Below are 26255 nucleotides of genomic sequence, written 5' to 3' on the forward strand. Positions count from 1 at the left end.
CGTCAGCAATTGGACGGAACCCACGTGGTGTTACATGTTCCAAATGACGCTGGTGGGGGCTGCTAGAGCTTGGTTTGATCGCCTACCGGTCAACCACATCTACGACTGGGCAGACTTCCAGCAGAAGTTTAGCCAACACTTCAGCCAGCAACGGAAGTATACCGAGGAGCAATGGACAATCCTCAAATGCATACGAGAGGAAGATGAATCTCTGCCAAACTTCATCACTCGCTTCAACTCAAAGAAGCTAAGTTTGGGCAATATCAGCGAAGATCTTGTTCGCGCTGCCTTCATCCAGGGCGCACATGACCCAGAGCTCATCCGCACCCTAACGGGTAAAGATGGCATGCCATCCACATGGGATGGCATCATGACAGCAGCAAAACGCTATGCGGAAACAGAGAAGCAACTGGGTAGAGATCTCCCACAGAGCACAAACCTCTACACTCAGAAGACGAGAGAAGACAACGTCCTCACCGCCAGACTAAATAAAAAACGGAAGCTAGGCATTTGGCAGTCAAGGGTAAACTTTGACACCTCATCCGGCTTGCAACATCGAGTGGGCAGAAGGGATAAGGTACAGTCGCACCGGAACTCCAGATGGACGCCACTCACCAAAAGCGTCACTGAGATATTCGCCACTGAAGAGCTCCCATGGCCAAAGCCTCCAATAATCCGACATCGTCACGATGCTGATCGGAGCAAATACTGTGACTTCCACAAGACAAAAGGCCACAACACTGAAGAATGCATAGACGTAAAGGACATGGTCGAAGCATTTGTCAGAGATGGGACGCTCGCGCACCTCGTGGCACAATAAAGGCTGAGCAGGCGGGTGCGTATAGAACCTCAGCTGGGGAAGACACGAATCAATTCCAGCTTCAAAATCGAGACTACATGCTGCGTAAAGAACGAGATCCCGAACCAGGTGCGTATCGGCTCGATGGCACTCCCATCCCAACATGGAAGGGAGCTCATTTACACAGTCTGCATGTAAATCAATTCCAACTTGTAAAGAAAAGGCCAAGAGCCACTTCTAATGGAAATGATTCTCTTTAAGAACATCGAAGCTGATGATTTTACATTTATACTTTTCTGAACACTAATATGCCGGTTTTCACCGCATAATTACGTGAGGTCATTGCATGGGAAGGCGGTCCTACCCGCACGAACCCAAAAAACGTGACAAACCTTCACGCAACCGCGCGTCGAACGGTTAAACTATGCAACACTGGTGACGGCATTCACATTACGTGAAGTCGTTGCGTGGGAAGGCGGTCCTACCCGCACGAACCCAATAACGTGGCAAACCTTCACGCAGGTCAGTTGAAGGAAAAGTTCAATTCTCCCATTAAATGAAAGTGCCGGTCTATCCGCATGAATCATGAAAGGAAACTGAACACTAACCTATCGACAACCGCGCGTCGAATGGTCAAAAACAAAATTCTTAAAAGGATAAGGAAAACCTACACGCAGGTCAGATAAGGGTAAAGTTTTGCCATCCTACTAAGTGCAAGTGACGGTTCTACCCGCACAATCACGAAAGAGGAAACAAAACTTCACACCTATTATCAACCACGTTCAAAGGTTAACTTATCCTCAAAGGATGAGGAAAACCTACACGCAGGTCAGATAAGGGTAAAGTTTTGCCATCCTACTAAGTGCAAGTGACGGTTCTACCTGCACAATCACGAAAGAGGAAACAAAACTTCACACCTATTATCAACCACGTTCAAAGGTTAACTTATCTTAATGCCTTAGAAATTTTGAAAAGGAAAACCTACACGCAGGTCAGATGAAGGCTAAAGTTTAGCCATCCTACCAAGTGCAAGTGACGGTTCTACCCGCACAATCACGAAGGAGGAAGCGAAACTTTAACCCATTATCAACCATGTTCAAAGGTTCTTATTCTAAACACTTGGAAAATTGCTAATTTAAACTAAGTATGCAAGTCATAAGTTTATAAAGCAAGGAACCCAAAGAAGGAAATAACAATCTTATACGCAAAAAGATTTATATTTCACAAATTAACTATTACAAGAATGGCCGGGTAACTACCCGCCCAAAAGAATAAAACTATACAAGTCTATCTTAGCAATGGGAAGGGATCTTCAGGATTAAGCTTCAGGGCCGCTTCCACTTGGACCCGCTCCGTCAGAAGAACGGGGTGGTTCGAGGAACGCTTTGAGGACAGCTAACCCATCATCAGCAGCAGCTACTTCGTCCACCTTCTCCACCACTGGATGCGGGAAGGCGGCGTATTGGTTCAATGCTTGGTCATAAATGGCTTCGGTATCCACATCGAACAAAGGGAAGTTGGAAGGCGGGACGCCTTTCTCAACAAACCCTAGACCAAGCAGGAAGCCGGCCTTTTCCCCATCCTCATGAGAAGCGTTGAGGGCTGCGGTCATAGCATCATCGTAAGAGGTCTCTGAAAAGACCCGACGCACAACCTACAAAGAAAACACAAGTATTAGAACCTTTTCTTACAAAAGAAAAGCGTGAAGATAAAACTAAACATACCTGAGGCAACGCTTCTCGAAGAAGCCATTGGAGGGCAGCTTGAGCTTCGTTATGGGCGCGTTCGGCTTCGCTCTTGTTAAGGTTGGCAAGTAAAACTTCCTTTGCGGCAGCCTCTTCGACGCCCTTGAGTTTCCGCTCGGTGTGGTCAAGCACCCCCCTCTGGTCCAGGATTTCCTGGAGTTTCTTGGCATCTTCCATTGCCAAGGCATCATGAGCGCGTTGAAGAGCCTCTAATTTGGCCTTGAGCTCCTCATTCTCCACACGCAAAGGCTCAGCAACGGCTTCAGCCTTGGCAGCCCTCTCGGTTGCGTTTCGCGCAGTCTCCCTGGCCAGCCGAAGCTGTTCATTCACAACTTGGGCAGCCTTGGAACGGGCCTCGAGTCGCGCCTGAACTTCAACCTCGAGGGCCTTGAAGGCCTTCTCCTTGTCGGCGGCAGCTGCCGCCAGCTGTTGGTTCTCCTCCCGAAGAGCACGCGCCTCAGATACGTCCTTGGCGCGAGCTGCTTTCAACTTGTCGTTTTCACGACAAAGCAGCTCGACGCGTGGCTGCGTCCGGGCCTGGAGAACCCGAAGCTCATTGGTTAGCCTACCCTCCTGGTAGCTAGCCATGGCTTCCCCCAACGCACCATGAGGAGCAGCGTGGCGAGCCCAGTCCACGCACTCCACAGGGGTACGAAGGGTTGTTCCTCGGCGTATGTTCCATCGCGGAACATACACTTCATTGGAATCCGACACTGCAAAAGAAACAAAGGCAGTAAGGAAAAGATGATAAAAAACAAGGGAAAAAGAAAGGAACCCTACGCACCTGTAGGGTCAATGACAGGCCGATAGCCGCCAAACCCATCACCTGAACCTAAAGGAAATCCATCCAACAGGTCAGGCAGACGGGAAGGTGACAAAGATCGGCGGGACGCCCTGCGCGTACCTGATGGTCCGGCCGTCGGTGCCGGTGGCGCGGGCATGGTGGCAGCCGCCGTGGTCGCCGTTGTGGTCGCCGCCGTGGTCGCCGCCTCGTAGTCAGCAGCAGCAGTAACCGCCGGCTCTGTGAAGGATGCTGTAAAAATCGCACTCACGGCCGGCGGGGACGTCATCTCAGCTGGAACAGTCTGCTCAGGAGCAACTGAACCAGCGGAAGCAGGCGCGGTCACCTGGGTCGACGCCTCAGGTAGGCTGACCAAGCCTACCGTCATTGGCGGAAGGGTACTCCTCTGCGCTTCACCCCGGAATGCGTCAACATCCACGCCTGCACAAAGAAGAAAGTGTTAGATAAATTAATGAAGTGATAAATCTACAGACATTATAATTGTACTTACGGGTTTTCTTGACCCTGAACGTACGGACGGGCGGGGAGGAACCCGATGGAGCCGGCCTCTTGGTACCGGTCACCGTCGTCTTCGTAGGTTCTCCGGAGGTAACGGTCGTAGCCTCCGGAGCAGTGGTCTTCTCACCACCGGGCTTCCCCGCCACTTCTTCACTATCTGAATCCGAGTCAGATAGAACCACTGGATCAGCTGTGGAGGCCTTCTCCTTCCCCTTCACGCCGGCAGCAGCTTTCTTCTTCCGCACCAACGGAGGAGCATCTGAGGATTCCTCAGAAGAAGACGGGTCAGGAATTCCAGCAGCGGGTACAGCATTGAGGGATTGAGGAAAGAATATCGCCTTACCTGGCCGCCGGTGGCTCAGGATCTCGTGGCCCAGCGGATAGACCTCCACAAACCGATCCGCCGTTTGCTCCAGGATGGGCAACTCACCCTCGTCCAGAGCACGAGTACCCATCCGCGCAGGACCGTCGGTTTCCCGCGGGTACAGAAGCGACTCCAAATCATTTCCCTCTGAAAGAATAAACAGTTAGAAGACAAACGCGTATCAAAAAGAAAGACAAGACATACCATAGGGAATAGAGTTCAAACCGTATTCGAGAAGGATGGGAACCTGAGACGCATCCTTCCACACCCGGCTCATCCCTAACATGACCATCCCGGACTCCGCAAACCGGTAAACCGGAGATTGGATCCGGGATATATTCGAAAACCATTCCGCCTCCTGGTAGTTGGGGGCGTGAAGGCTCGGTATCGCTTGGCCATTTTTAAACTTCATGGCAAGGGGGATGGCGCGGGCAGAAATGTAGAAGAATTCCTGCTTCCACGCGCGAAGACTGCGCTCGGTGTCGCAAATCTTCAGACCCTTAATACGGGTCGTCAAGGTGTACCACCCCTGGATGCACCTCCAGGTATAGAAGGTCATCAGGCGGTCCACATGGGGCTCGATGCCCAAAATCCGGCACACCCACTCAAAATGGCGAATCTTGGCGATCGCCATGGGGTGCAGCTCGGTCAAATGAACACCGTGCCTCTCAAGGACACGGTAAACAAATTTTGTCAATGGGAATCTAAGATTCCCATAGACAAAAAATGCAGCATAAACCCCGATCTTGCCTCTGGGGGCATCGTACACGGTCTGGTGGGATTCAGGAAACTCAGGCTCGAGATGATCGAGCATGAACTTCCTGACAACATACCGGTACTGATCGCCGGGCAGAGCACACTGGCATTCGCCAGCAGTACCCCTGTCATCGGCTATAGCTTCAGCATCACGAGAAGACATCTTGCAGAGAGAAGAGAACGATTTCGAGAGAATGCTCGATTGAATAAAGGAGTATTCGCCGGAAATCGCCTTAAAGATGAAGAGAAGAGTTAAAAGTGTGAATTGCAAATAACCCTCTCCCCCTTTATATAGTAATCGCAATTAATGCGGTGAATTTAATGCGGAGGAGAGAGAAATCGAATGTGCAATGAAACTATGACACGTGGCAAAAAGCAAGCTGGCAACAGCTGTTGAAAGGACGTATGCCAGTAATTTCGCGGCCACGCGCCTTTAAAATCGCGCCCACGCGCCTGAAAAAGCGACTGGAATGACCATGTTCTGTCACGTCACCATAACTTCCTGCACGTCCTGACACAGTCAGAAGAAACCGTCGCACGACGTTTCAGAGGTTTGGACTGTTATCTTTTCACCAACTCTTCGAATTTCAAAATTCAAAATTCGAAAATATTAAAAAGTAAGCTGGAAAATACCCCTTACCCCTTGGAAAGCAAGTAACCGTAAGACGGATGCGGGTACAGTGTAAAGGCAAAACCCTTCACATACCTAGCACCCGCAGGGAATTGAAGCCAAATAAACCTTGGCAAACAAGTAACCGTAAGACGGCTGCGGGTACAGTGTTAAGGCAAAACCCTTCACATACCTAGCACCCGCAGGGAATTGAAGCCAAGAAAACCTTGGTGAACAAGTAACCGTAAGACGGATGCGGGTACAGTGTTAAGGCAAAACCCTTCACATACCTAGCACCCGCAGGGAATTGAAGCCAAGTACCTTGGCAACCAAGTAACTATAAGACGGGTGCGGGTACAGTGTAAAGGCAAAACCCTTCACATACCTAGCACCCGCAGGGAATTGACGCCAGGAATACCTTGGAAGTAAAGTAACCGTAAGACGAGCGCAGGTACAGTGTTAAGGCAAAACCCTTCACATACCTAGCGCTCCGCTGGGAATTGAAACCAAGAAGGATCTTCTGGGCAATGCTTGCGGAAACGGAAATAACATCCCCGCATAGCGGGAACGTCGAGAACTACGTTGTTTGAAGCTCCAGGATGGAATTGGTGGTCTTAACATAATTGATCACTATGTTCAAAACTACCAAAACCTCATGGAAAATACATACAACTGGGACTCAATGCTCCTGACTTGCGAGGAGGTTACAGACCTACCCGCATCATACCCAAAGACCAAGCAGGAAACTCGGGCATTTCTGCAAGTGACAAGGACTTCCGCGGAAAGAATCCCCATGGAAAACCTTACAAAACCCTTTTCAAAACCCTTTGCTCAAGTCCAAAAGTTCACCTCACTTTATTAAACACTCATGAGAAGAACATTGGACTGGGGGGACTTGAAGAGGTAGGTCCCAGCAGAGCCCAGTTGGACCCGCAAGACTCACCTTAAACAGGGACGTCTGCGCAGAGACCAACTGGATCCGCAGGACCAACCATGCTCAGAGACGTGACGTCCTTACGCGCAGTACGCAAGCTGGTCCCGCAGGAAATGCCTCCCAATGGTGAAGGACTCCGCCTGTCCCCGCAGCCTCGGATACAAGCCATTAGGGAAGGCCACCCGCGCAGCATGGCTACACGCACAAGGCACTTAGCTCTCGATCATTCAGTGTCACATGAAGGAATAAGCCAAGCCGGGAGCAATCCCGCACAGAGGCGGGAGGGGGAATACTCCCGCCCAAATAAGCCAGTCCGTATACTGAAGGATCTTTTACTGTACCTGACGAGGTATGGGCGAAAGATCTGATCAGAGATACGACAGCTCACTGATACAGTATGGCGAGCAGCATGCTCCTGTACTGTATCACTATTAGCCGCTGCCTACTCACCAACTACTGCCATACCACGTGCGTAGCCGTCAGTTGGTGGAACAGGAATAGTATACAGCAGGCCTGGTCACTATCAGCCGCTACCTACCCACCAACTACCAGCAGGGCACGTGCGTAGGCTACTGTTGGTGGAACAGGAACACTGTTGCAGCCGGCCATACCTCTTTGGAAACCTACATTCGGCTATAAATACCACAAATGGTATGATCATCATCATCATCATCTTATTACATTATCATCATATTATACCTGATATCTGTTCTAGCAATCTCTTAATATACTTTTATATTTAAAGAGCAATCTAGTCTGATTCTCACGCCGGATGGTGGTCACAAGGAGGAACCCCCCCCCTTCTCAGTGACGAGCTCACGGTGTCTGTTTTGCAGGTTATCAGAAGAACCATCTTCCAAGGGTCTAACCCCTCGTGGGAAACATCTCTCCAACCCCCAGGTTACCAGTAATCTGTCCGGGGTCCGGTTAGTGTTTCTTCAATAACCAACCAAGCTCGAGTTGAGAACCATACATGATGTCCAGTTTCATCATATCGCTAACAGAATTTTAAATTTACATGAAAAAATAAATAAAATCAAATCAATATTCGTGTGCTCATCGTAGTGACTAGCTGAATCAAGGATTATATTCATTATTAAATCAAATATATATTTTTTCAAAACCAATAAGTGCACAAATGGTTATAATTAGGGACTTCGATCTATTTAGATTACTACCATTTAGGTAAACCTTTATAAAAAATAGATAGGTGTTAATTGACAAATGTTTTAGTATCTTGAATTTTATTATGTTTTGTGAAAAAATGAGTTTGATTGAAATTCCTCATCGTTGATTCCTAATAGCCGCCAGATTCAACAATAAACGGGATACAATTGAGTTATGAGTTTAATCCGGGTTCAATCGATGAACCGTAATCGTCTGTGATAAGATTATTATCACCACGATCTTAACCCTAATCGCTCTCAATCTGTTACCATTCGTCTGATTCTTCCTTGGCGTTTGATAATCAAGGTTGTATTAAATTCTGTTCTATTTCAGAAATTAGAAAGGATTCTAAATCCTAATCGTTGTCCATTCTGTGAATCTGCAATCTTCTTCGATAAGAAAGGCTTGCAATCTTCTCTAATTCATTCTATTTGATTTGATTCTAGGATATGATTATGTCTCATTAGATGAACATGAACACGAATTTTCTTATGAGAGTATAAAAAAAGGTTTATCCAAATATTTGGATATTCAAATACCTTTTTAGTATATGTGATTTGCTTTGAAAGCCATTCATAATTCCATCCCACCCATCTATGATTTTATAAATTTTTAACTGTTGTGTAGTTGTAAGTTTAGGCTTGTGATGTTATGTTATTTGGTTTTTTCACTTGGAGCACATGCAATATTCAATAACTTGCTGAAAACCAAACGTGATCAGTTGTGAGGGATAGGGATTTTTAGTGAAATTGGCGGCCTTAGAAAGATTAATGAAAAATTTTAATTGAATTTTTAGTGAAATTCCTTTATATTATATTGGTTAGATGTATATATAATTTAGTTATATGGTCATCATAGAGTGTTATTAACGTGTGTGCATAATTGTTGTGTTTGCCATAATATTTTCATTCTTGCTTTTGAGATTAGGTTTTAGTTGTTATGAGCATTTCTGATTTTTAGCGTTTTGGTTTACTTGTGTGTACTATTTCATATGTAGGAGCAGGAGGTGACGAAAAAGGTTCCCACAATGTAGAAATAAGTAAGTTTAGCAGCATAAGTAGGAACTATGGTTTGACTTTTAAAGTCCAAAGGATACATTGTGCTACACTTCGACATTATAGGTCAAACAACATATTTCATTCCAAATCGACATGCATTTTAGTAAACGGGTCAAAAAACCGATTAACGCAATTCGTTGTCTTTTACAGGCTTGTAAATGTGGATCTTGTGACGGATTTTACACAATCAATTCACATGGCCCAGACATGCAAACGTGCTCAAGAGGACCTTTAAATAACAGGTTACACACGAACTCGGCCTATTGGATTAATGATGGCCCAACTGCAAGACATGGGTTGGTTATTTTGTGTGTATTTTTGTTTGATTATTAAATATAAAATTTGTTGGTCTTGTATCTGTTTGGATTTTAGAATCAAGAGCAATTATTTTTTTGTGTTATGAGAAGTGTTAAAAGTAAATCATTATCATAACCTATCATCATGTTTTAATATCTAGATTGGAATATTCAAAGCTTTTTATGCTCTTAAGAATTGCATATGAATAAGAAATCACATAAAAAAGGCTCTCCGATCCATCTTTTTTCTCCGGGATGGATTTACATTATATATATGATAAATATCATGCATATGATATTGTTAAATTGTGATACTTTTCTATGGTCTGTGTCATTGCTTTTCAAAGTAAAGGTGATGATTTAAACGTATCTTAAATGTTTGAACTTGAACGCCTAAGAAACTTCTTTTTTTATTATTATTATTATTATTATTATTATTATTATATTGTGTCACTTAGTGAACATCTTTATGTATTTTTCATTGTATTAATTATTTAACCCGTGTAGCACACGGGTACCTAACCTAGTGATTTATATAAGAAAGAGCACTCTTATGTTATAAGTTTCTATTTAAATTATTAATAACTTGTGATTTGGGTAGTGAAGTTTGTCAATCTCCCTCTTTACAAATCGTGCTCCGATTTGAATTGAAGGTCTTCACCACTCACATCCCAAGTTATATTCATTTGAATGGTCTTTTTGGTATAAGTTTCTATTTTTAACATTTCAAGCATTCAACTTCAACTACCGTTCTCTCATTCATCTTAGCTCTATTTTGATCGCTATTTAGTTTGTTGCAAAGCTCTCACAATGAATACAGACGAAATAGTTAACATTTATATCAAGTAAAGTTACATATAAATAACTATGTATAAAGTTTGTGAAAATTCATTTTTGTACTTGGTGAAAAAAACTCTCATTTGTTCACAAAACATAATAAAATTGAAGATACTAAAATATTTGCTAATCAACACCTATCATTTTTTCATAAAATTTTACTTAAATGGTAGTAATCTTAACAGATCGAAGTCCCTAATTAACCATTTGTGCACTTATTGGTTTTCAAAAATATATTTAATAATAAAAATAATCCTTGATTCAGCTAGTCACTTCGATGAGCACACAAATAGAGCCCGATTCAATTATCTTTTTATTTTGACAGAATTACAAATTTTGTCCTTTAAAATAAGACGAATTACGGTTCGTGTCCTTTTCTAAGTTTCCTTGCAGGCGGTGTACTTTAAACTTTTTTTTCCTACAAGTTTTGTCCTTTACGCTAACTGGGTTAGAAAAAGTCGGTTAAGTATGACATGTGCCAGACATGTGATGGGCATAATTGTAATTTTAATAGGGGAATGTATTATATATATTTTCTTTTCTTTCTCTCTTCTTTCTCTCTAAGCCACCACCATCACCATAAATTCCGGCCACCACCGCTACTCTCACCGATTCCGGCAACCTCGTCCTCCGAAACGACACCGTTTCAATCTGGACTACCTTCGATAACCCCACCGATACTATACTCCCCCGGTCAAAACTTCACGACCCTCAGAGCAAAACCCAATGAGTCTCACGAGGTTTAAATGATGCGTGCTGCTAATCGTTGCGACTTCCATACGGAACTGTTTCTCGCCTTGCTCGATTCCCTCAAGTTGTTTAACCGCAACCGTGGTTCGGTTGGCTAACACCCCTTTGTAAACCGCACCAAACTCACCGGCTCCAAGCTTCTCCTTGAACCCTTTCGTGGCCCGTTGAAGGTCCTTGTATGAAAACTGGACCGGTGCACCAGATGCATACTCGAGTAACGCGTATTGAGCCGATAACACCCCGAGTTTCGGGCTATTTCTACAGCACCAATACCATAACCCAAGTTCGGTAGCCACCAGCCCAATAAGAGTACCGACCACCACCACCACCACGACTCACGGTCTAAGCTTCCACCGCGTACTCGTATCCGAATTGCTAACCGCGTCCGGCGTCACAGGCCCACACACCTTAAGAAACGAGGTGCTCGGGAGCGCAGGCGACTGGTACCCACTCACGAAACTCGGTACTTTCAAATAACACAACCCCGTCCCATCCGACAACGACGTCGACGCAATGCACGAACCACTCAAAAGACAGTTCAAAACTTCACTACCAGTAACGTCTTACGCTCCGGGTTATACTATACTCGATAACCCATTTCACGGGAAACTTAGAAAAGGTGGATGGTCAGTCGGGTAACGCGGCCATTCCTTTGATCTTATTCCTTTTCTTTTTTTTATTAAGGTTAAATATTGGGGTTTAGGTTGGATTTGCGTTGATTATTTGGAGGATTTGAAGTGAGTAAGGTGAATTGAAAAAATAGGGTTTTAAGGTGTAATTTGGGGATTTTGAATTTGGCCGGGAAGATGAAGTGCAGGTGAAATGGGAAAGGTGGATTGAAAAATGAATATAGTATATAATACATTCCCCTATTAAAATTACAATTATGCCCATCACATGTCTGGCACATGTCATACTTAACCGACTTTTTCTAACCCAGTTAGCGTAAAGGACAAAACTTGTAGGAAAAAAAAGTTTAAAGTACACCGCCTGCAAGGAAACTTAGAAAAGGACACGAACCGTAATTCGTCTTATTTTAAAGGACAAAATTTGTAATTCTGTCTTTTATTTTTGGTTTATTGGAATTTAATAATCCCAACTAAAGATTATTGGTCTGTAATTATTTCAGTTGTCATTATCACCACTAACGGTCCCGAATTTTTAAAAAATGGCTCTCAGACTCACAGTGATCTTCCGTTAAAAAAAAATAACGGCATTTAACTTTTTCTGAATTTCAAACTGATTTTTATGGGTTTTGATCGGAAGAATGATACGAGTCGATTGATGTAAAACTTAGCTCGAAACAATGCTCCAAACGGCTTAATTATTGCTTCAAGTTGGGTGTTTGGAAGTGGTGTTTAAACTTCCAGTTAACAAAAATTAAGTTGTCCATAGCATCGTTTCGAGCTAAGTTTTATATCAATCGAATCGTATCATCCGTCTAATCGAAAGCCCTAAAAACCATCTTGAAATTTGGAAAAAAGTTAACATCGTTAAGTTTTTTTTTTTACCAGCGGCTGGTTTTCTTTGTGACAGGAGATTAGGAGTAGTGGTAGGTAATTTACGTACCAAACTGTTTGACAAATTTAGATAAATGAATTAATGGGTCATATTCAGGTTATACCGTTTGACAAATATAGATAAATGAATTAATGGGTCATATTCAGGTTACACTAAATGTATGTGGCTTAAACATTATCCCTTGATGAAAACTCAATCTGTATATAATGTAACATTTTAAATGTGGAGGCTGGTATGAACTAGACGTGCACAAAAAAACCGGTTCCGGAACCTAACTGGTGGAACCGAACCGGAACCGGTTCCAGTTCCTACCCGGTTGGCCCAATACCCAGTTTGGGTATTTTTGTACCCGAAATTCGTATCCGGTTCTCCTATTTGTATGTCCCCATCAGTTCCAACCCCGTTCCTACCCGGTTCCTAATTGTAACCGGTTCGGTTCCTACTCAAAAAAACCGGTTCCGGCGCGTTTTTTTTGTGTTTTTTTATTTGTTTTAGTACAATTATTTGTAACTTGTTCAACTAATATTTAGTTTTGATTTGTTTAATTATAATTACTTTTGTTACTCATGATTAATTTTTTTGTTACTTTTTTAATAACGACGAACATTTTATTTATTTAAACAATAACTATTACAAACATTATTAAAACATAAACGATACTAAACATAACAACTAAAACTTAAAAAACAAAGTCCGTCGTTTTAATTCGGGAATACTTATTTGGACCCTGCTTTAAGAAACTTCGAGCAATATTTGCAACGTGCCATCTCATGTGAGTCGGTCATTAGACACAAATCGTAATGAACCCAAACATCGGGGCATCTTGTTGTTTCGATCACCATAACAACGTCGTCATTAGTTGCCATTTGTTGTCGGTTTAAGCTTAATTGTGTTTTGGAGTGTGTTTTATAGTTTTGGAAGTGGTTTAACAAGTACACACTCATACATTGATATTTATAGAATGAAAATTAGCTATATATAGTAATAAAACCGGTTCCAACGGTCAAAAACGGCTATATAGCCGTTGAAACCGGTTTCTAACGGCTATAATGTTTGAATTTCAAAAAAAACCGGTGGAACCGGTTTTTACGTAATAACCGGTCCCGGTTCCAACCCTACCCGGTTCCTAAAAGTTTGCATATCTGGGCATCGGTTCGGGTCGGGAACCGATCCGGTTCCTGACTGGAACCGGTGTTATTTTCTACCCGGTGTAAAAAAAACCGGTTCCGAACCGGTTCAGGTTTTCAAGGTGAACCCGATTTGTGCACGTCTAGTATGAACAGTACCACGAATTGAATATGTTTCGAATATTAACCCAAACAGATCAAAACAAAGTTTCAAACCGGTCAACTTCGATCTTTGACTTTCTTTTGTTGTCCAAAACCGGAACTGTTTCTAACCCAAACCTTGTGGGCAAAAAACCAAGATTGTGCACCACTACTCCTAACCTTTATCCGTAGACGTTTTAAGACATTAAGACCTTCAAAACGAGAACGGAAAAAACAGGGTTTACCACCATCAGTGTCTACACAACAAGACCAACAAGACGATAACCGTCATCAAAACTGGCATAACAAGTTCTATAATATGCGCAACAAGTTTACAACCACCAAACAAACGAACACATTACAAATTCAACAAAACACATTTATCATCACTACACGAAAAAGACACCTAGCATAGATTTCATTAACTTATTATTGCATCTTTCAGAGCTGCACCTGTCTATCAAAGATCCAACTGAACGGAACGTTCACACTTTCTTTCGCCTTTGCTGAATTCCTCTCCTCAAGCCTTCTAAATCTCGGTGCCAGTCCACACACATACTCTTGGGCCTTACGCCCTTCACCCGAAAGCCCAGTTAAATCCGCCACCTTCCACCGGCCCACCAAGAATTCCAAAATATCCGCATAGTCTTTGGCAGTGTAGACTCCAAGTCGTTGGGCAACAGCTGAAAAATGGTCAAAGAGGTTATCATCACGCCCGTCATACATTAAGTGTGCGGGCATGGATATCTTTTTCCTCATCATGTCAGCAAAAGCAAGAACCGTGCCATCCGGGTCAATTTCAAATAGTTTTTCAACTATTTTTGTGTAGGCGGTTTCGTGCCTTTTCTCATCGGCAGCGATTATACCGCAGATTTGAGCTAGTTTTAAGTCCCCGTGCTCCTTTGCATGTCGGGCTGTGTTACCGTGAGAGACAAAGGTGGCACGTTCTTGGAATGACGTGTAGATGAACCCGAGGTATGGACTGTTTTCGGTCCGGGGATCCTGAAAAGATAATTAGATCATTATTGTAATAATATTCTCTTGTAACCATATGTAAGACATACATTATTCATACATGAAATGAAAATATGGATAATAAGTTAACCAAAAGTGCATTTTGAATCCAAACAACCTACTAAATTGGTTTATTCAGTTAAATCCGATTATTACAGCATCGTAATGATATTTAACACGCAAATTATTTATAAAAGAAGTAAAAAAAGAAATTAGACACACTGTAACCAACCAGTCCCATTTCAACCCAAAGGAATATCTTACCAGTTTGACCAATGACCCGTTACCCAACATGCTAGACAAAGAAAAGAAGTGTGCATGAAACCGAAAAAAACCAAACCCAAACAACCAAACCCCAAACAAAATCAGACGGCTTGGTTTTATGTTTTTGTAAAAATCGAATATTCAATTCGGTTTTGCATGTAACTAAAACTGAAAAAAACAAACTGAACCAAGTATATGCATTTTCATTTTGAATGTTAAGTATAAAAAATTTAATAAATAGTACAATCCATTTATCTTAATTAAATAAAAATATTCAGGCCAAAGTCCTTATTTTGGACCAAGAGAAAATTTTGCCCAGAAATTTCAAGCTCAAATGGTAAACCAAATATAAAAAACAACCCGAACCCAAATTAAAAACTGAAACCAAATTGTTTTCAAAACTCAAAAACCGAATTTCGGTTCAGTTTAATTGGACCAAACCAAGTTCATGCATTTTCATTTTTAGTTTTGAATGTTAAGTGGTTATAAGTTAAGTGGTTATAAGAATTTAAGACATAGTGTAACCAAAAAACTTTAGGACCAAACGTATAATAATCAACTAAATATTAACTAACAAAAAAGATTTAGGCCCAAATTCACTCTTGTAGGCCAAGTAACCTTCTTGTCGAAAAATTTCAAGCTCAAATGATAAAACCGAAAAAAACCGGACCCAAACCGACCCATGCACACCCTCAAGAAACAGTGCAAGGTAAATAAAACTAAGATGAGCCAGATAATCTTACCATTCCAGACCCAATGAGATACTGAATAGTTTTCTGAATCTGCCTCATATCGACCCGCCCAGAAAGATAGAGATACTGGTGAAGAAGATCACCGTGCCTGTTTTCTTCAGCGGTCCAAGCCCTAGTCCAAATAGCCCAAGGTGTAGGGCTGGCCCCGGTCTCATCACGCACACCGTCCAGAGTATTAAGCATTGTTTGGTATGTAGGCAGTGCTTCTTCTGTAATCATATCTCCAACCAAAACAACAAAGTAATCATCTGGGATCTCTTTAGCCCGCGCCCTTAGTTCCTCGACTTGTTCCATGAATCCATCCGATGCAGGGTCGGGTAGGAAATCCTGCGCTTGCCAGCATTTCTCAACGGGCTTTAGGTGAACCAGTATATTGTCTTCAGCCCAACCCTCTATGGATTTGAAGATCTCTATCTTTTGTGGTGGCATAGAGTGTGTCACCTGTTGATGAACCTCTCGCGGAGGAGTGAAGGGCTTTTTCGTACTTTCAACCCTGTGTAAGAAAACAAAAGACTTGTCTTAGTAGAGTGTTCTTCAAGCAGCTAGTTGACATAACTACCAAGACAAAAATTCCACAAAAAGTCCCAACTTACATCACCTACCTAAATAAGTTAATGTGATGGGAATAAAAAAACTAAACTAAAACCAATGATTTATTTGAGGAGACTATACACATTAAAAGAAATAACAAATTAACAACTACCACATGCAACATTCTTAATTCTTAAATATGTATATGAAGAACAAATTCACCGATTAGGCGATTACGCGTTACATGATAAGAAAATTAAAACAATAAAATAAAGCATAATATAGAACCTATATATCTAATGAAGCAAATCAATTATAGCCTAATTGACTACCTTTATATGACTAACACATCTAGACAATGATAGAATATAACACTATAAGCCTAGTGACAGCTAAGTAAAACTAACAAATATATTAGGGACCAGATTAATGCCAAATTAAAATCAGCTTCAAATGTTTAGGGCAAAACTATGCTAACACTCTTATGTTCGTTTAAGTTTGTCATATTATGTCCGTTTTCATAACGAATGAGCACGGACAAAAACAATCCGTTCAATTATATGTTCATGTGCGTGTTCGTGTGTTCGTTTACAGACCTAACTACTAAAATGTATGCATTTAGCTTAGCTGAAGAATTGGATGTTTGAGAAAGACAAAATGCTAGTTTGTATGATGGATTGTTTTTGTTAGTAACGTGAAATAAATTAATTAGTTATTGTCATTATTATTAATAGTGTACTATGCAATCAGTGCCGTTAGGGTGTGACAGATAAAATAACTAACAACAGTACCACTCGTTCCGCAAACACGCGGATTGAGTGAAATGATTAAAAGCAATACGAAAGAAAAATTACTTAGTGGTGGAGGATCCGAGAGTGGAGGCCATGGCGAATTTGGGAGATCTGATAGGTTTGGGTTGCGTGAATGCGAATGAACGGTAGTCCGAGTTCAAAGCCGTCATCGGATTGATCCGAATCGCCATCTTCGTATCAGTGTGTGTGTGTTAGCTGCTTTGGGTTTTCCTCCACACAAACCAGTGAGGAACAAGAGAGCAGCACACACAAGGTTGGTTTATAAACAAGGGTGGGTGTGTGTGTGTGTGTGTGTGTGTGTGTGTGTGTGTGTGTGTGGGCGGTGTTACGTTCCTACCCTGTGGTTATTTGGATTTATATTCTGCCCTTGTGGTTTTAGCTTCTTTACACTTTTTTCCTTTTTTTTGTTAATAATTATTTATTTGTTAATTATTAGGCTGAGGGGTGTGGGGCTTCAACGGGAACGCTAGAGCCCCTCCGCTCGCGCCCTCAGGCGCTAACACCACACCACCGGGGCGCGAACCAGGGCGCTAACGGGGCGCTAGCACGAAAAAAGATGCAGGCGTGATGGGGTTAGCGGCAGAAGAGAGCGTAAAGTGGCCTTGGGAAGGGACAAAGAGCCGTTGGTTTTATTACAAAGAGCCGTTGGCTCTTATTTAATTAAAAAAAAAACGTTTTTTCCCTATATAATACCCCATTTCATCTTATTTTTATACCACAACTTCAAACCTTCACCCAAAATCAATTCATCTTCTCAACTTTTTTTAAAAAAAATGTCGTGGTACTCGTCTGATTCCTGTAACACCCCGACCAAAGGCGGATTATACATCGGGGCGCCACATATTGCTTCATTACTCGCGACACTATTGGTGTCAATATTTATTAATACACATTTTATCGCGCACGCGCAGCGGGGAAAATAAAGAACATAAATCAAACATAAATCAATATATTATAAATTATAACATTCAAACAACATTAACTTGTCTTAATACATTTTAATTCTAGGTCCAAAAGTGAAAACGTCCTACGTGTCCACAAGCTCCAAAACAGCTACTGCAAACCTGATCATGTGTTAAAATAAACGTCAAACACTTGCGTGTTGGTGAGAAATCAAGTTTAATACAATACATAGATAATCATAAATCTGCGCGCAACATGTGTATGTCTGGTTTTCAACAAGGGTGTAATCTGATCGGGACCAACTCTAAGAGACAAGACTGCCAGTGCTCACAATTGAGCTCACAAACAAGACTAACTGTGCAAGTGTAACAAAAGAGAAAATCATAAACGATAGTTCTCCCGTGTTCATCTAATGGTACCATGAAAACTGCGGAATAGACCGACAAGACGGTTAATGATCCACACATACAAATAAACAGCCAAGTCTACGTCCTCAACACATGGGATACTGCGCGACTAAAGTTCATAAACAGTTTAAGACTCTAAGTTTGTATGAACACATGAACATCCCAAAACATTAAAAGCAAAAAGGGATTAGATACGAGATTACTCACTTGATAAACGATGCGGTGTAAGATAAAGCAAGAACCAACTTTAAACAAGCACAAGTTAACCTATAAATAAGATTATTGTTTTAATGATTGGTTTTAAGTCTTGATTATGAGTTAGCATAATTAATAAGTAAATTATTATATATAATATATATATTACCGAAAAAGCAGGGCAGAACAGGGAGGAAGACGGAGGCAGAGAGGAAGACGGCAGAGAGAGCAAGGGGCAAGAGAACAGGAGAGAGTAAGTGTTTTGTGTGTGTAGTGTTAGGAAAAATAATACTATTATTTATAGAGAAACCCTAGGAGACATAAATCCAGAAAAAAAGGGAAAAGATTCCAAGACAAACAGAACAAGACAAAACAAAAGATAACAAAAGATATCAAAAGATATGGCAGCTGCAGGGGGCAAGATAAAGCTGACAGGGAACAGTAAAAAGCATGGGCGGATCAGATAAAGGTACTGGTCAAGCATGGCAAAAGCAGATCTCAAAAGATAATGTCAGTCACTTTTTCTACCAACCAATGGGGGTTGGTACGCATGCTGCGCCGAAAGTAACTATTCAGACATTAGATAGGTTAGGTCAACAGCTCAGAAGAAAAGGCAACACAAAAGCATACAGGCTGGATAAAACAGGACTAGACTAAAGGGTCAAGCGCGAGAAGGCTGAGTGCGCGAGCGCGAAGGCTGGCACAACAATCCTTAGCGTGCTGCGGGAAGAATCATAATTCCTTAGCGCGCTGCGTGAAGAACAAGAATTCTAAGCGCATCGCGGGAAGAACATACATTCTTAGCGCATTGCGGGAAGAACATACATTCTTAGCGCGCTGCGAGAAGAGTTCTCTTCACGCATCGCAGGAACAAGATGTCTTCACGCAGGCTTCCATGTAAGGAGTCTGGCGCGTGGAGCTGCAGACATCCTTAGGCGGGAAGAACCAAAGGATAAGCAAAGAGTTAGAAGAAAAGAGGGAAACAAGGCGTAAGGGCGGGACGGCGACAAGAGGGAAAAGAAGGCGGAAAGAGAGAAGGAAGAGGGAGGGGACGGCGGAAAGAAAGAGAGAGAGAGAGAGAGAGAGGCGGGAAGGAAATATATATTTTTATTATTAAAAGTAAAATATAAGTATAAATAAATATTAAATCATAAAAGAAAGAGATCGGATAAGGGAAACGGGTACCTGGGTCGGGTCGGATCGGGGCAGATGTTACAGTCTCCCCTACTTTAAGAAATTTCGTCCCGAAATTTATCTCGAAGTAGGTTGCGCAGAGAACAGGTGCGGGTACTTGATCTTCATTTGATCTTCCCTTTCCCATGTAAACTCGGCTCCGCGCTTGGACTCCCAGCGAACTTTCACGATAGGGATACGACTGCGCTTGGTTTGCTTAACCTCGCGATCCATAATCTCAACAGGCTTCTCAACGAAATGCATAGATTCATCAACTTGAACTTCATCAAGTGGAATGTGAAGGTTCTCGTCAGCTAAACACTTCTTGAGATTGGATACATGGAACGTTGGATGCACATTACTGAGCGCGGGCGGCAGGTCAAGTCTGTAGGCAACTTTTCCCACACGCGCGAGAATCTTGAATGGTCCAACATATCGAGGAGCAAGCTTACCTTTCTTCCCAAAGCGGACAACACCTTTCCAGGGCGACACTTTGAGGAGAACAAGATCACCAACTTGAAATTCGAGAGGCTTTCGCCTGCGATCTGCGTAACTCTTCTGTCGGCTTCTAGCAATCAGCAGATGATCACGGATCTTGGCGATTTTATCTGTTGTCTCTTGAACAAGTTCGGGTCCTGTGATTTGAGTTTCACCCACTTCGCTCCAACAAATCGGGGAGCGGCACTTACGACCGTAAAGTGCTTCAAATGGGGCCATACCGATACTGGAATGATAGCTGTTATTATAAGAGAACTCGATCAAAGGCAGGTGCGAATCCCAATTACCTCCAAAATCAAGAACACAAGATCGGAGCATATCTTCAAGAGTTTGAATAGTTCGCTCAGACTGACCGTCAGTCTGAGGATGATATGCCGTACTCATGTCCAAGCGAGTTCCTAGCGCAAATTGGAGAGATTTCCAAAAGCGAGATATAAAACGGCCATCGCGATCGGATATGATGCTCAAAGGAGTACCATGGCGGCAGACAATTTCCTTGACATAAAGCTGCGCGAGTTGCTCAACACGGTAGTTTTCACGAATGGGCAGGAAGTGAGCAGACTTAGTCAATCGATCCACTATTACCCAAACGCTATCATGTTTGCTTGCTGTCAAAGGTAACTTGGTAATAAAGTCCATCGCTACACATTCCCATTTCCACGTAGGAATTTCTGGTTGTTCGAGCAAACCAGATGGGCGTTGGTGTTCAGCTTTTACTTTAGAACAAGTCAGACATTTAGCTACGAACACAGCAATATCCTTCTTCATACCGGGCCACCAATAAGTAATGCGCAAATCCTTGTACATCTTATCAGTGCCAGGATGAATAGAATACCGAGATTTGTGTGCTTCACTCAGGATATCAGCGCGAAGATTCTCATCAAAGGGAATCCAGATGCGATTGAGATAGCAGAGAATTCCACTCAGATTAGGGACAAAGTGCGCTTCCGCGCCACACGCTAACTCGGCGCGAAGGTTACCATTACTGATGGATGCGCGCTGCGCGTCACGAATACGCGATTCAAGGTTGCTTTGAATCGGCGCGAAGTGAAGCTGGGTGCGCGGCAAGATACAGTTAAGCTGACAGGGTTTTCGGCTGAGCGCATCGGCTACCACATTAGCCTTACCAGGATGATACCGGATCTCACAATCGTAATCGCTGATGAGTTCGTTCCATCGGCGTTGTCTCATGTTAAGTTCCTTCTGATCAAAGATATGCTGAAGGCTTTTATGGTCAGTGTAGAGGATACACTTAGTACCATAAAGGTAGTGTCTCCAGATCTTCAAGGCAAAAACAACTGCACCAAGTTCGAGGTCGTGAGTTGTATAATTCTTTTCATGAACCTTGAGTTGCCTTGATGCGTAAGCGATAACCTTGCCTCGTTGCATAAGAACACAACCGAGACCTTGGTTGGATGCATCGCAATACACGATAAAATCATCATTACCCTCAGGTAGCGCAAGAACAGGAGCTTCACACAACAAACGCTTGAGCGTTAGAAAGGCTTCTTCTTGCTTCGAGCCCCAAATATACGGTTTACCTTTGTGCGTTAGAGCTGTTAAAGGCAAAGCGATCTTCGAGAAGTTCGAAATGAAGCGCCGGTAATAACCAGCTAAGCCCAGAAAGGAACGGATCTCAGAAGGAGAGGATGGCGTAATCCAGTTCTTGATTGCTTCAATTTTGGATGGGTCGACATGAATACCCATCTTGTTCACAACATGGCCAAGAAACTGTACTTCATCAGACCAGAATTCACACTTGGAAAGCTTAGCATAGAGCTGCTTGGTTCGGAGCTTTTGCAACACCAACCGAAGATGTTGCTCGTGCTCGGCCTTGGTCTTAGAATACACCAGAACATCATCGATAAACACAATCACGAATTTATCCAAGAAAGGCCTACACACCCGATTCATTAGATCCATGAAAACGGCGGGTGCGTTGGTTAAACCGAAGGACATGACCAAGAATTCAAAATGGCCATAACGAGTTCGAAAAGCAGTCTTCGGGACATCTTCATCGCGGATGCGCAACTGGTGATAACCAGAGCGGAGATCAATCTTCGAGAAACAAGAGGCACCTTGGAGTTGATCAAAGAGGTCGTCAATACGCGGTAAGGGGTACCGGTTTTTAATGGTGAGTTTGTTCAACTCGCGGTAATCAATACACATGCGAAACGATCCATCTTTCTTTTTAACGAACAACACCGGAGCACCCCAGGGCGAAGAGCTAGGGCGAATGAATCCTTTAGCAGTCAACTCTTGAAGTTGGCTGGCCAATTCTTGCATCTCAGCGGGTGCAAGACGATAAGGAGATTTAGCCACGGGGGAAGCACCAGGGACAAGATCAATACGGAACTCGACTTCACGAGCGGGAGGGATACCAGGAAGATCATCAGGAAAAACTTCAGGGAAATCACGCACAACAGGGATATCGCGAAGCTTCTTCTCTTCAGCAGGTTTAACCACATGGGCTAGAAATGCAACACACCTTTTCCGCATGAGCCTACGGGCTTCGGCGCAAGACATAAGTTTAAGACCACTGGAGGGTTTTTCGCCGTAAATGTAAAGATCACCATTTTCTCGAGGTATGCGAATCAATTTCTTGGCGCAAATAACTTCGGCGCGATTCTTCGAGAGCCAGTCCATACCAATGATAACATCAAAGCTTCCAAGAGGCATGGGGATGAGGTCGATTAGAAAATCGTTTTCGTTAAGGTTAAGCGTGCAATCTTTAATCACTGAGTTAATTAAAATAATTTCACCATTAGCCAATTCAACTGAAAAATCTTCTTTTAAATCGTTGCGCGGTCGCGCAAGCTTCTGCTCGAAGGCGCGAGAGATAAAGCTTCGATCGGCGCCAGTATCAAAAAGTACAGAAGCATAAAATCCGTTAAGTAAAAATGTACCATTAACTACGTCATTATTCGCTTGCGCTTGGTGCGCGGTTATGTTAAAAGCTCGTCCACGCGTCACTTGGTTCGAAATCTGGTTCACCGGATTCGCTTGCGTAATCTGAACTTGTAGTCTTGGGCACGCGTTCCGGAAATGACTGGGATCACCGCAGTTAAAGCACGATCTGGGTCGTGGGTTTTGGTAGATTGATTGTGGGTTCTGCGGGTAGACTGGTGGTGTTGGCGCAATTGGATTGGCGGGAAGGACTCTACAGTTTTCAGCAGTGTGACCAGTACGGCCACATCGGTTACAAAGTCGACACGGGGTTTGGGTTGGGTGGTGAAATCTACAGGTTGGGCAAAAGGGATGGTTTCCTGTGTAAGGTTTCTTAGTTGGCGGGGCAGGGAGTGCTGGATTGGTTAAGGCATAGTTATGGACTGCAGGAGGTGCTGGGTAGGTTGACAGTGGGTTAGGCGCGTAAACTGGGGGTTGGTAAACGGGTTGCTGGACAATGGGCGGGTTGGTAAGCGCATAGGCCTTGCGCCTGCGCTTGAGGTTGTTACGGTTTGAGGGTTCTGGTTTGGTTTCTGCGGGTTCAGGGACAGTTTTGGTGGTTTTGGTCTTCTCAGTTCCCCGCAGGAACAGGGTTCCTGCTCTGACATGGTTGTCGCTAAGCACAGCGGCCAACTCGATGGCGTCAGAGAGGGTAACTGGGTTTCTGGCCCATACAGAATCTTGAATTTCCATGGGGAGACCCCCAAGGAATTTCTCTATGGCTCGGCGGGAAGGGGTAACAAGGTGAGGGACAAGCAGGCTTAGTTCATGGAAGCGCGTCGCGTACTCGCGCGCTTCACCGCTGTACTGCTTCAAGTTCCAAAATTCTTCCTCCAGGCGCTTAACTTCGTTGGGAGGGCAGAATTCTCGCGTAAGAATTTCCTTGAATTCCTCCCATGTCATGCTAGAAGCAGCCTCTGCGCCACGCGCATGGGCTACTCCATTCCACCATGTAAGCGCTCTGGATTCCAGGACACTGGAAGCATATAGGGTTCGTCTGTCTGAGGGGCATTGGGTGTGAAGGAAAGTGTTTTCTATCTTCTCGAGCCACTGGAGCATCACGGTGGCTCCTTCGAGACCTGTGAACTTTGGAGGGTTACCCGCATTAAATGTCTTAATGTTATAACTCGAGGTGTTGGTATTGTTTTGGCTCAAAGCTTGGGCTATTGCGGCGGCCATTTCCTGGGAACGTTGCTGTCTACGCATGCGCGAGGCTTCTCTTCTCTGAAATCGGCGAGATAGCGGAGGCATTCTATAAAAGTTTTAATTTTAGTTAATATCTTGGTTTTATCGCACAGTATAACTTTATAAAGCTTGGTTTCACGGAGTTAGATGCTATCAAAAGTTAAAGTAAAATAAATGACCCTAAATGCAGACTTAATAAAGGTAACAAATTCGAATCAAGAATCGACAATTCATGTATCACCATGACTTTCCGAATTCCCAATTTAAAATATACGAGCAAACGAGCATTGGAGGTTGACGATTCACGTATCACCATGACTTTTCAATCCTCAATATAAAATATACAAGAAAATGAGTATTGGAGGTTGACAATTCATGTATCACCATGACTTTTCAAGTCTCCAACCTCAGAACATAATCGTAAATGGAAATTGAAAATCAACTATTCATGTATCACCATGACTTTTCGGATTTTCAATCCCAACAAACGAATATGTAAGTAAAATCAATAAAAATCGAAATTCACAAAAATCGAAATATCGCGGAATAAAACATAAAATCATATACTGCCCAAGCGCGAGCATATTCATAAATAACGAGTAATTAACAATAAGCGCGCAATCATGAGATTTCTCTCATGCGCGAGAAGGGACTCTTAGGTATTCTAGGCCGTTACGTCTAACCACCTATCCTAAAGTCAACGAGCTCTGATACCAATCTGTAACACCCCGACCAAAGGCGGATTATACATCGGGGCGCCACATATTGCTTCATTACTCGCGACACTATTGGTGTCAATATTTATTAATACACATTTTATCGCGCACGCGCAGCGGGGAAAATAAAGAACATAAATCAAACATAAATCAATATATTATAAATTATAACATTCAAACAACATTAACTTGTCTTAATACATTTTAATTCTAGGTCCAAAAGTGAAAACGTCCTACGTGTCCACAAGCTCCAAAACAGCTACTGCAAACCTGATCATGTGTTAAAATAAACGTCAAACACTTGCGTGTTGGTGAGAAATCAAGTTTAATACAATACATAGATAATCATAAATCTGCGCGCAACATGTGTATGTCTGGTTTTCAACAAGGGTGTAATCTGATCGGGACCAACTCTAAGAGACAAGACTGCCAGTGCTCACAATTGAGCTCACAAACAAGACTAACTGTGCAAGTGTAACAAAAGAGAAAATCATAAACGATAGTTCTCCCGTGTTCATCTAATGGTACCATGAAAACTGCGGAATAGACCGACAAGACGGTTAATGATCCACACATACAAATAAACAGCCAAGTCTACGTCCTCAACACATGGGATACTGCGCGACTAAAGTTCATAAACAGTTTAAGACTCTAAGTTTGTATGAACACATGAACATCCCAAAACATTAAAAGCAAAAAGGGATTAGATACGAGATTACTCACTTGATAAACGATGCGGTGTAAGATAAAGCAAGAACCAACTTTAAACAAGCACAAGTTAACCTATAAATAAGATTATTGTTTTAATGATTGGTTTTAAGTCTTGATTATGAGTTAGCATAATTAATAAGTAAATTATTATATATAATATATATATTACCGAAAAAGCAGGGCAGAACAGGGAGGAAGACGGAGGCAGAGAGGAAGACGGCAGAGAGAGCAAGGGGCAAGAGAACAGGAGAGAGTAAGTGTTTTGTGTGTGTAGTGTTAGGAAAAATAATACTATTATTTATAGAGAAACCCTAGGAGACATAAATCCAGAAAAAAAGGGAAAAGATTCCAAGACAAACAGAACAAGACAAAACAAAAGATAACAAAAGATATCAAAAGATATGGCAGCTGCAGGGGGCAAGATAAAGCTGACAGGGAACAGTAAAAAGCATGGGCGGATCAGATAAAGGTACTGGTCAAGCATGGCAAAAGCAGATCTCAAAAGATAATGTCAGTCACTTTTTCTACCAACCAATGGGGGTTGGTACGCATGCTGCGCCGAAAGTAACTATTCAGACATTAGATAGGTTAGGTCAACAGCTCAGAAGAAAAGGCAACACAAAAGCATACAGGCTGGATAAAACAGGACTAGACTAAAGGGTCAAGCGCGAGAAGGCTGAGTGCGCGAGCGCGAAGGCTGGCACAACAATCCTTAGCGTGCTGCGGGAAGAATCATAATTCCT

General features: G+C 42.9%; 1 protein-coding gene across 1 annotated transcript; it reads right to left on the reverse strand.

Moving 5' to 3' along the window:
- Positions 1 to 13761: 13761 nt before the first annotated feature.
- On the reverse strand, positions 13762 to 17019 carry LOC143635956 (stearoyl-[acyl-carrier-protein] 9-desaturase, chloroplastic). Its single transcript, XM_077103662.1, has 3 exons — positions 16821 to 17019; positions 15427 to 15928; positions 13762 to 14407 (listed from the first exon to the last, which is right to left on the reverse strand). The coding sequence occupies exons 1-3, from the start codon at positions 16946 to 16948 to the stop codon at positions 13847 to 13849; spliced, it is 1191 nt and encodes a 396-aa protein (XP_076959777.1). The 5' UTR covers positions 16949 to 17019; the 3' UTR covers positions 13762 to 13846.
- Between the last annotated feature and the right edge of the window lie 9236 nt (positions 17020 to 26255).

Source organism: Bidens hawaiensis, unplaced genomic scaffold (assembly GCF_021521415.1).
Source record: "Bidens hawaiensis isolate Kalapana, Puna unplaced genomic scaffold, B.hawaiensis_p1.1 tig00007743_1, whole genome shotgun sequence".
NCBI lineage: Eukaryota > Viridiplantae > Streptophyta > Magnoliopsida > Asterales > Asteraceae > Bidens > Bidens hawaiensis.